The sequence below is a fragment of the Cornus florida genome, unplaced genomic scaffold (assembly GCF_030987335.1).
Source record: "Cornus florida cultivar Cherokee Brave unplaced genomic scaffold, ASM3098733v1 CherokeeBrave_3.0.0_Hap2_Chr08, whole genome shotgun sequence".
Taxonomy (NCBI): Eukaryota; Viridiplantae; Streptophyta; class Magnoliopsida; order Cornales; family Cornaceae; genus Cornus; species Cornus florida.
In genome coordinates, this window is record NW_026775578.1 from 56,883,842 (window position 1) to 56,895,925 (window position 12,084).

Here is a 12,084-nt window from a genome sequence, read left to right on the forward strand (position 1 = left end):
TGAAAATTTAGCAGACACGTTCACTAAAGCAATACCAACTGCGACGTTCAAAAGGTTGGTAAACAATATTGGAATGCATCAACTCAAGGATCCTTAGTGTTGAACTAATGCAGTAATAAAGGGGAGCACTACATTGCAAAGGTATTGGCATACTGTACTCTTTTTCCTTTGTTCATGTTTTGTCCTACTAGATTTTCCTGACAAGGTTTTAATGAGGCAGTTTTAATCTATACAATACCATTTTCTGACACACTAAAATATTATACTCTTTTTCCTACGCTAGAGATTTTTTTCCACTGGGTTTTTCCTAGTAATGTTTTAACGAGGCATATTCTCAGTGTAGTATAATGGTCCCCAAAGGGGAGTGCTATATATCTATCATATGGGGACCATATGAATTGGGATGTGAATGCGTGTGCATTATATAAGTAGTTAATGTGTCTAAGTTATGTAAGTGGTAAATGCACTTGTTAATAGTGTATTAAGGATGTTGCCTAATGCAAAGTTTGGCTATAAATACGGATTGTTCATTGCTATATAGATGTACTTGGATTAAAGAGAAAAGAATAAGATCTCTCTCCCCTCTCTACATTCGTCCCTCTATATTGTAGATATAATTTTATGTTCTATATTTTCTTTTATATTCACAATACATATAAAAATAGTTTGAATTCTTAGAATAGTAGCGTCGATGGTTGAGAGAGGCACTTACTAGATAGGTGGCCAAACATGTTGGGATTGTGTGCCCTAAGAGCCAATTATTTGCTTTTTAATATTCGACCTTTAGTTAATAAATATGATTTATTAAATTAGATATTTATGCATTGGGTTTTTTTTCTTATATTTGCATGAGATGCATTTTAGAACTCAAGTTGTATTATAGGTGACTTAAGTATGTGAATGAGATTTACACACAGGAGATTTGAGCTTAATGGTTTCTTGCACCTTGGCATCGTTTGTAGTTGATGGATAAAAGTTGGGTACTTTTATTTGTAAGATTGTAACACACTTGACCTTTATGAGATACGATGGTTTGTCTCGACCATTGGGGTAGTTGACTCCAAATTAGTCTGTTAATGTGCTTGGAGTACACTGAACTGGATCACCAAAAGATTACACCATACAAAGTACTATCATTATTTTGGTGTGTTTCTTATCTACTAAGTCCATATACTCTAAATCCTGAGGGATTTAGTAAACTTAAGTTTCAGTACTAGTCACTTTAACTTACCAATGTGTGAGATCTTTTAAGGTCAATATCACGGTACCTTGGGTGGCTAATGTTGGAGCTGTGAGAACACAAATGCTTAACATGAAATCCACACTCTTTATAATAGTTAGAATATCCCCTTAATGCAATTTAATAAGTTTAATCACTTGAACCTGGCCAGGGAATTTTAGTAAAATGTTTACTAAATTAATTTTCTATTATTTATTTAAAAAATATTTATTTTGACAAATCCTTTTATAAAAGAATTTAATCCAGTGATCATAAGGATTAAATTGGTTACTCAAGGAATATAAGAAGTAAGTATGCCTTAAGTGGGACAATATTTATTTTTCTTGGGGCTACTTATGGATATCCGGTAGTGGAGGGGCTTATATGTAATTATTTAATAGGGCAGGGCCTTGTCGTAATTTCTGAATCCTAGAATGCAATTACAATACTATTGTGGTACTTATTGTAATTAATTGGATATGATATAGTTATGAGATAATTCTATCTATATCTAATTGGAGCTAAGATAAGGAAACCCTTTTGAATCCTCATCTCTAGCCCCATATTTTTATATCGACATTTTCTCTCTAAGTCTGTTGTGTGTGATACAGAAAAAGAGATCTGTATGGAAAAATATAGAATACAGAGAGTGAGAAAGAATGTTAGGGTTCCCCAAACCTACCATTGGGGTTATTGAGGTGAAGACTTATTGGTATTCAAGGATAAAGAAGAATGTTTTTATTGAAGTTCATAACAAAGAAGAGTGTTCTCGTATTCGACAATTATTCAATCGTCCAAAGGTATGAGATCTCTTTCAATATTTATCAATTTGATGAAATATCTTGTGGTCCCGATTCAAAAAAATTTATAATCGCTTTTGTTTTACCTTCAAAACAGACCTCCTATGTTAATCCCAAAAGTGATTGGAAAGAGCAGACCATGGGATGGGCCAAGCCTAACCCAAAGGATGCTTGTACATAAACGAATGTAAATTGAAATGGGCCAACGGAGTCAAACTCGGTCAACGCATGGGTTAGGGCCCATTGAATGAGTGGATTGACCTATAATAACATAGATCATTGCATTGGGATAAAGAAAATTCAAATTTCAAGAAAAATGATTCTCAAAGTATCCTTTAGGTTTCATTTTATAACTTGCAGTGACCTGACAGGACAACCCGAGCCATTCTACTGACTTGGACCTCTGAGAAGAATATGCTAATGTATTTCGTACCGAATCGTATAGCGAATTATGAACATGTCCTTGTTTTAAGCAATGGAGATTCAGGTAATAAGTACACGACTACTACTCGGCTCCCATCCTACCGTTTCTTCCTGGAGCATTTCTTAGATCCAGATCAGCCCATTGTAACTCGGATCCTGGTTTTTGTCACTCCCTTAGACTATAGTCCGGATTGTGAACACAACACACAAACAATCACAGTCTCAAAATCAAGAATATCCCTGTAACCTATCTCAACCACACATCCACCTATCTATTTCCCTTTACAAAACAAGATTGAAAATAAATATATAAGATGCAAATATTACAACTTTAAAGTTTTAAAGGCAGAAATAACATTTATTACATGCCAGAAATATTCTAAAGAAATATAATACAAAACATAGACTATTTTACAGAATATAACACAACAACACCAGCCCCGACTCTGTCTACAGCTGAGGAGGAACACCCTTCACACCATCTATGCTATGACCTGAAAAGATGTGAATAAAATAGTAATGAGCAACCACAGCTCAACAAGAATTGCTTAAAGCGCACTCCTTAATACCTCCGTGAATCCAAACAAAGAATGGATAAAAAATAAAGGGGTCATACAGGCTCGGGAAAACAACCTATCATATGAGATAATAATTGAAGTGTCATGCAATGCCAATGCCAATGCTAATGTTACTGACACCTCTCACTTCCCAAAATTCCATTTCCATCATAAAAAGTTAATGTAATCCGACCAGGGCTGCTCCCCAGTACCACGAGAAGAGATGGTCATCTATCCCTGATACAAGGCAACTCCTTGTGATCATTTGGGGCTCTAGTGACACAACTACGCGTAGAGCCGCTCCCTACATCTCCTCTAGATTCCCACTCACTGCACAGATAAGGCAACTCCTTGTCCAGTTTTGAAATCATTGATTCAATTCCCTTTTTCAAACTCACGGATATAAGGCACCTCCCTGTTATCCGGTTTTCAAAACCATTTTAATGAGATGCTCTCACTTCCTTTTCCATTCTAACCTTAACCCCATGACCATGCAAGATGAATGCACAATTGTGTCATGTCTCAAAGTTTCCAAAACAACAAATCAGTTTATACACAGCATGTTAATTCCATCTTTGAAAATTCATAACAAATTCAATTCTAAGTCAAATTGAGTGATTCCAAAGCCTAACGAAAGCTTAAACAATGTACTTTGAGAGTGTCAATTTAGTTTAACAAAATCCCTTCCCAATTAGAACAGTTTTGATCCATAATTTTGAAATAAAAATTTGTCAGAAACTGATTTCTAGCCTGTAGCTTCCATCTTAAAAAATTCATAGTAAATTCAATTTTCGTCCAAGTTGAGTGAATCCAAAGGCCACTGAAATTTCAAAGACTATATTTTCAAGATAAAATTTTATTTCATCAAAATACCTTATCATTTAAAGCAATTTTGATAAGAAAGACTCGGACAGAAACTGCCCCGACCCAGAATTTCCAGCAAGAACATTCTAACTTCAAAAATTCATAATATATTCACTTCTCAACCAATTTAAGTGAAACCAATTCTCAATGAAATCTAATTAACTATATTATCATAATATCAAATCATCTCTGAAAGATAAAGTATGAATTTACATGATTTTGAGCATATAATTAAGTTTCAGTAGCACAAAATTTTAGTTTTGTTTGTATACACTTTGCAACTCAAAATTTGAAAGAAAACAACTCACTAAAGGCAAAGGAATTAAGGGTTAGACAATCCTACTTCAATGAAGCTTGAACACCCTTGCAAGAAAATGTAAAAGCCTCCCACGGATTAATTCAAAGCTACCCAAAATGATGAAGATGGAAGAACACTTCTTTCTTTGTCAACCAAAACCCTCTTGTTTTAACACCACTTTCCAAACCCAGCAACAAAAGAAATGGACTCAAGTTTGATATCAAAAGAACCCTCACAACCCAAGAAACATTTTTCCTTCACAAAGCCCCATCAAAATCCCAACATAAAGCTTCCAAAATTGCATGACAAGAAAATGACTATAAAGGAGAAAACAAAGGCACGAAACTGATTTATGCAGATTGTGTTATTTTGTATAAAACATTTTAATGAAAATACAATAGTCACCATACACACACACAACGAAGCCATGTGTCCATCCACATGTCAAGCATAAATCTAGCCAAAGCATGCCCCTATGAAATGACTAAAAGGCCCTTCACACATTTACCTATTACCAAGTATGTCATTTGCATACTAAAAGTCCACACTACCCCCATGAAATGACCAAATGCCAAATATGCCATTTCAAATAATAAAAGTCAACTTTGCCCTTTATAAAATAATCAAATACCATATATGCCATTCATAAAATAAAAAGTCCATAATGCCCTTTATGAAATAAACAGATGACATTTAATTAAATTAAACACATTTGCAACTTAAATCATAATTTTCAACAACAAAATAAAATGCATGAATGTCAAAATGACCAGAAAAATGATAAAAATGCAAGTGCTCACAATCTCCCTAACATACAAGGATTTCGTCCCCGAAATCAAGTCGTACTTGGGGAAGAAAACAAACTCGGATACGCAGAACGAATATCATGTTCCCGTTCCCACGTAGCCTCCTCAACACCGTAATGTTTTTACGAGAGTACCGTTTTACCCCTTAACACTTTGTCTCGAGTGTCAAGAATTTGAACGGGTCCCTCCTTGTAAGAAACATCCTCATCAATGTCAACATCAACCCAACTCAATACATGTGATGGATCCGGCTCATACTTCCATATTATTGAAACATGAAACACATTATAGACCCTATCCATCTGGGGTGGCAATGTCAATCTGTAAGCAACATTGTCCACTCGGTCCAAAATCTTAAATGGTCCAATGAAATGAGGTGAAAACTTGCCACTCTTTCCAAATCATAGCAATCCTTTTCGTGGAGAAATCTTGAGAAACACTTGGTCTCCCACCTCAAAGGATAATGGCTATCTCCGTCTATCTGCATAACTTTTCTGTCTGTTCTGAGTAGTTAACAACCGCTGCCGAATCAACTTAATCTTTTCAGTGGTTTCCAACACAATGTCTGGCTCTAAGGCGGCTGTCTCACCCACCCCAGTCCAACAAACAGGAGAACAACAAGGCTTACCATACAACGCCTCAAAAGGTGCCATCTCAATGCTCGACTGATAGTCTCTAAAAGATAAATTACGAATTTACATGATTTTGAGCAAAACAGTAGCATGTAATTAAGTTTCAGCAGCACAGAATTTCAGTTTTGTTTGTATACATTTTGCAATTCAAAATTTGAAAGAAAATAACTCACTAAAGGCAAAGGAATTAAGAGTTAGACAATCCTACCTCAATGAAGCTTGAAAACCCTTACAAGAAAATGTAAAAGCCTCCCAAGGATTGAATCAAAGCTACCCAAAATGATGAAGATGGAAGAACACTTCTTTCTTTTTCAACCAAAACCCTCTTCTTTTAACACCACTTTCCAAACCCAGCAACAAAAGAAATGGACTTAAGTTTGATATCAAAAGAACCCTCACAACCCAAGAAACATTTTTCCTTAACAAAGCCCCATCAAAATCCTAACATAAAGCTTCCAAAATTGCATGACAAGAAAATGACTATAAAGGAGAAAATAAAGGCACGAAACTGATTTATGCAGATTGTGTTATTTTGTATAAAATATTTTAATCAAAATACAATAGTCACCATACACACACACAATGAAGCCATGTATCCCTCCACATGTCAAGCATAAATCTAGCCAAAGCATGCCCCTATGAAATAACTAAAAGACCCTTCACACATTTACTATTACCAAGTATGCCATTTGCATACTAAAAGTCCACACTACCCCCATGAAATGACCAAATGCCAAATATGCCATTTCAAATAATAAAAGTCAACTTTACCCTTTATAAAATAATCAAATACCATATATGTCATTTGTAAAACAAAAAGTCCATAATGCCCTTTATGAAATAAACATATGACATTTAATTAAATTAAACACATTTGCAACTTAAATCATAATTTCCAACAATAAAATAAAATGCATGAATGTCAAAATGACCATAAAAATGATAAAAATGCAAGTGCTCAAACCATCCTGAAAACCACATCCTACTATCCGATTATTTTTCCGAAACAACTGAGGCTTTTCTCCTATGCGACCTTTTACTAAAGAATATTGGTCATACACGTGTCAAATACAATCTATTAGAAGCATTTTAGAATTCATTGAACTGTTCGACTCTCATCGATAACCCATTGTACAATATATGAGATAATGAGAGTATAGGAAATATATAGAATCTGCTTAATTTCGTATTTCTTGAAAGAAAAAGTAAGGTTAATCTCTTGAAAATCTTATGCTTAGAATTCAAATAAATTTTAATTAACTGTCTAACATGCTGGTGACAGTGAAGTTGTATTTCCAGTACTGTATTACTAGTATTTGGAATAGTGAAGGTGAGGCTATTTTAAAAGCATCATGTATGGTAGTTTCATGTTCTAACCAAGTTTCAAGACCCATATTTCTACTTTATTGCCAATCTTCATCCCCAGGTAGAGGTGTAGTTTGGGTGGGCCAGTCAAATTCTGATTCTAGATTTAAAAGATTTTTTTTTTTTTCACAAGAAACTAGGGCCTGTTCAGTTGTAAAAATGCAAGTTTTGACAAAATTGTACAATATTGTTCTTTAAGAACAACTTTACATTTTATGAGTTCTTGAAAATTGTTTTCAGAATTACAAACCAAGCAGGCCCTATACACCCATTCATCTCTCAGAAGACTTGGTGTTGTTTGATAACTCAATTCATCACTTAATTCAAAATTAAGCGTTAAGATAATTAAGTGCATTTGATAACGTAATATGAATATCACTGAAAATGGTAAGTACCGCTTAAAATTGGATAAAATATTAAGTAATATTGATATCACTTATCACTGAAGGCTGAAAATTTAAAAAGATCAAATAAATATTTATTTTTTAATTACCACTTAAAAACTTTAGCACTCAATATTCGGCTCTTAAAATTTTCAGACTTTTAACACTTAATATTTAATTCTTAAAATTTTCAGTACTTAATTTTCAGTTTTTATCAAACAACAACGTTTTCACACATTTCACATAAGAGGGGAGAAGAAATAATGTTAGGCCACATTCCTTCGTGATTTTTCAAAGAAGGAAAATATTTTTTTTTTACTTTTGATTCCACCAATTCTATACAAATGAATATAACATAATGCAGTGTTTGACAGTATAGAATTGAAGCCTTGAAATTAAAATTGGTGAAATTAGAAAAAATTTTAGTTTAATTTTTTAAGTTATTTTTTTCTAATTTCACCAATTCCAAAATTTTAACTCCATGCCCGCCGCCAAGCGCACGTAAGAGTATTTGGATTTACTTGACTTTGTTTTTGAGAACACATTTTTGTTAACGACGAACTAAAGAACATATAAAATATTTTGAATTCTTTGAATAGTGGTGTGGTTGGTTGAGAGAGACACTCACTGGATGGGGTGGCCAAACAGACCTCCTATGTTAATCCCGAAAGTGATTGGAGAGAGTAGACCATGGGTTGGGCCAAGGCCAGCCCAAAGGACGATTGTACATAAATGAATGTAAATTGAAATGGGCCACTGACCTAAGTCATGGGAAACAAGAAGAGTAAAACTCGGTCAACGCATGGGTTTGGGCCTATTGAATGAATGGATTGACCCAGAACAACGTAGATAATCTTGAGCCTAATAAAAAACCAGGCTTATTTTTAACCCCCCAGATTCAGACATAAAATTTAATATTGGTTAAAAAACAGATATAACGTGTTGAAAATTATTGTATCGCAAAATATATATAATTTGTTAAAAAATAAATATAATGTGTTGAAAAGTATAAATAACATTTTAGAAAGTCTCCAGTGAAAATTATTTTGTAAGAGCCTACAAACGGCCTTCGGAAGAATTGGGTGTGTTGTCATTTCACAAAATGAAAAGATTCTAAAGCATTGGAAAACTGCCACTTGAAGAGAATTTGAATACTTAGCGACAAATTATTACTTGGTCGAAGATTATATGGCCATGATCAATCACCACCTGTCATGTAATTAAATGTATCAGCTTTATTTAAAAATTTTTTTTGCTTGCACGATCACTTGTGATTGACCGAAATGACGCAATCATGCACTCGGAATTTCTCTCACCACGAACAAAAATCACATCCACATATATACTTATCTCACAGTAATTATATAAATATGTATATATGTATGTATATATTATCCTGACAATTGAAGCAAGACATGTTTTTAATAACTAAGAAGTGCCATCAGAGATGGAATAGCACTGTAGCAATGCAAGTATATGGGAAAATATTGGAAACTGAAATAGTAAGTCATCATGTCATCACAAATCTATCATCCTATGACTTGTCTTTAAAGTTGCAACCACCTCCCACCCCCACAATTTTTGCCTTTCATGGACTGAGAATCTTCCATTTTACTTCTAAGTATCAAAAGCATATATATATATATATATATATATATATATATATATATATGTATGTGTGTGTATTTCCCTTGCATTGCAAGCACTCAATGAAAACCACTAATATAAATTTCCTTTTTCTTGCAAGCCAAAGCAAGAAAAAACGTTGTAGTGTTATAAATGTCCTCTTTTATTTCCTCTAGTTCGTCCCCACACTCATCAGAAAAACTTAGCTATTAAACCCTAAAATACCTCTCCGATACTCGGTAATTGAAAGGTATGTTCATCACCCATCTCATTTTCATTCTTCCATTTTCTTTCTTTTTTTTTCTTTCTTTTTCTCATTCTAATCTCCTTCTCTTTGCTTAGTTATTGTTATATAATTTGAATCCTAATTGGTTGGCTGTTCTTTGCAGTATTGTTGGAATTTGCATTTGGCAAAACGGAATGAAGATCAAAATTAATGTCCGAATCAAAAAATTGTTTTCGTGCAATGGTATTGAATTCAATTGATATTTTATTATTATTATTTTTTGGTATGCTTCTATGATTTTGAATAACACGAAAAAAATGGAAAAACTATAATAAACTGCAGCAAACAACTTGTGGTTCGATGAACAATATTTTTTCTTTTGTTAAGGTTGTTTGCACGTGTGATCATAATATGTATCATATTGGTTTAGTTTGTTTGATAAATAATTGTGAACTTTATGGTCCAATAATTCCAATATTAATCCGTATGTTGTACATGATATGATATCATCTGGACTAGCATTTACATATGATTACTATCTTCATGTATTATTATTGCTTAGTGGTTATTGTAATCTAAAAATTTAAAAGTTTGGGTTAAGACTTGTGAACACTCACCATAAGAGGTGTAAAGTTGAATATTATTAGTCCATATTATTGCTTTGTGGTGGTTTTTTTTTTTTACTTGGCAATAGTTAGAGAGTTAGGAGCTAGTGAGATTTAAGAAAAAATAAATTTAAATCTAAGAGCATAGGGTGGAGGCACTTGAACCTGCCTCTTTACCACTTCGGCAACACCGAGTAAAGATTTCCATGAGCTGGGTTGGGCCTGGCATATAACATGCTTTTTAGATATGTGAGTTGGACCGTTGAGGCTGATATAAAAGTGGACATTAATTTGGTCTTGGGAAAAACTATATAAGTGCATCCCACATTTGCATATGGTGCTAAGCTATCTATGAATTACAATCTCATGAAATTGTTGTTTGTGACTTACAGTAACCCGGCTGGACAATCCGAACCATTCGACCGACTTGGATCTCCGAGAAGAATATGCTAATGCATTTCGTACCGAATCATACAACGAATTCTGGACACGTGTCCTTGCATTAAGCAATGGAGATTCTGCCACATGTAATACCATGGGGAACACCACAGCAGCTCGGCTCCCATCCTACCGGCTCTTCGTGGAGCATCTCTTGGATCCAGATCAACCCACTGTAACTCGGATCCTGGCTTTGACCCAAAACCATCTTGAAAACCACACCCTATTATATGATTATTTCTCCGCAACCGCTGAAGCTTCTCTCCTATGCGGCCTTTTGTTAAAGAATATTGATCATACACGTGTCAAATATCGATCTATCAGAAGCATTTTAGAATCCCTTGAAACCGTTCGAGTCTCGTCCATAACTCATTTGCCCAAAGTTCTAACCCGTCTAACCAAATTCTCCAACTCCTTCAACCCAATTGTCCCAACGGCTTCATCTCCGCGTTGCTTTCAAGCCGTACAAGACACTTGCTCCGAATTGATCAAGCGGCTTGAATCAAGCCGTGACAAAGTTCGAGCCAAACTCCGGATAAAGAAAATGGTGAAACATGGCTTGGCTATTTTTCTTGTGGCTTTAACAGCTTCATTAACAGTAGTTGCCCTAGGTCATGGTTTAGCAATGCTTGTTGCTGCTCCAAGTATTATGGTAGCTAGGCTGGTTTCGACAAGGAAGCTAGCTAGGCTGTCAGCTCAGCTTGATACAGCCGCAAAAGGGACTTACATATTGAATAGAGACTTGGACATGATAGGTCGGCTCGTGGCTCGGCTAAATGATGAGCTGGAGCATATGCGAGCCACGGTTAGATTTTGGCTTAAGCGGGGAGAAGACCGGTTCCAAGCCAGCGGAGAAGTGGCGCGCCAGCTGAAAATGGATGACGCAAGCTTTAGAGAACTGGTTGATGAGTTGGAAGAGCATTTGTACTTGTGTTTTATGACCATCAATAGAGCTAGAAACCTTGTAATGCAAGAGATTTTGGATCCAGGTTGGAATCTCTGGGCTCCTAGTCTAATTTCAAAACCATTACTATCACCTTCCTAACCATATGTTACATGTTCTACCATTATTTTAGAAGTGTACTGAAATCCAATATTTTATTTACTTTTTTAATTCTAATTCCAATATGCAAATTTTTTTTGAAAAAAATAAATTATGAATTACTTTTAATGTGTTCGAATTTAAATATGCATTGCCATTTTCTAGATGTGTGTTTGTATTTCGAGATTTGTTACACCCCAAAAGGAATCGAAAAAGTCATTAGAGAAGGGTGAATGGTTAGTATAGTTTTCTAAATTGTACATACCATCTGACCTTTTTCATATTAAAAAATATATATAAATTTGGTTGAATCAGATGGTCATAGTTGCATTATAGTTCATTCTTGATGAATTGTCATATTAATTTGTTATTCATGCCTACAAGTTTACAACATGGTCATTTTTGTGTTATTTTGTGAAAATTCATCCAAAATGGACCATTTCATTCCACACATATTTTATGAACTAATGATTTAAAATGTTATGAAGTAAATCTTAATATCAAAATGAAATCAAGTCCATTTACAAAGAGTTAGATTTGAGACCTCTGTCTACGTGTATTCGCATGAAAATGTTGTACGACTTTGTGACCCATAAAATTAAATTGAGAACTACACAACAATCCACTCATTTAGTCAAAGATGGTCACTAATGGACTAATTTAGCTTCTATGATGTATCTTCCACTAAGAGAACTATTTTATTTTATTTTTTTCATTCCTTGGTAATGATGTCTGGTGTAACATTTTCTTAGAAATGGTAATTAATGAACATCAGAAGATTTTGAAAGGTATACGATTGG

At 34.4% G+C, this 12,084-nt stretch overlaps 1 protein-coding gene across 1 annotated transcript; it reads left to right on the forward strand.

Moving 5' to 3' along the window:
* The first annotated feature begins 9,121 nt into the window (after nucleotides 1-9,121).
* Nucleotides 9,122-11,368, forward strand: LOC132268658 (UPF0496 protein At3g49070). The gene is made up of 3 exons (XM_059769473.1): nucleotides 9,122-9,223; nucleotides 9,363-9,442; nucleotides 10,197-11,368. The coding sequence occupies exons 2-3, from the start codon at nucleotides 9,394-9,396 to the stop codon at nucleotides 11,285-11,287; spliced, it is 1,140 nt and encodes a 379-aa protein (XP_059625456.1). The 5' UTR covers nucleotides 9,122-9,223; nucleotides 9,363-9,393; the 3' UTR covers nucleotides 11,288-11,368.
* The last annotated feature ends 716 nt before the right edge of the window (nucleotides 11,369-12,084 follow it).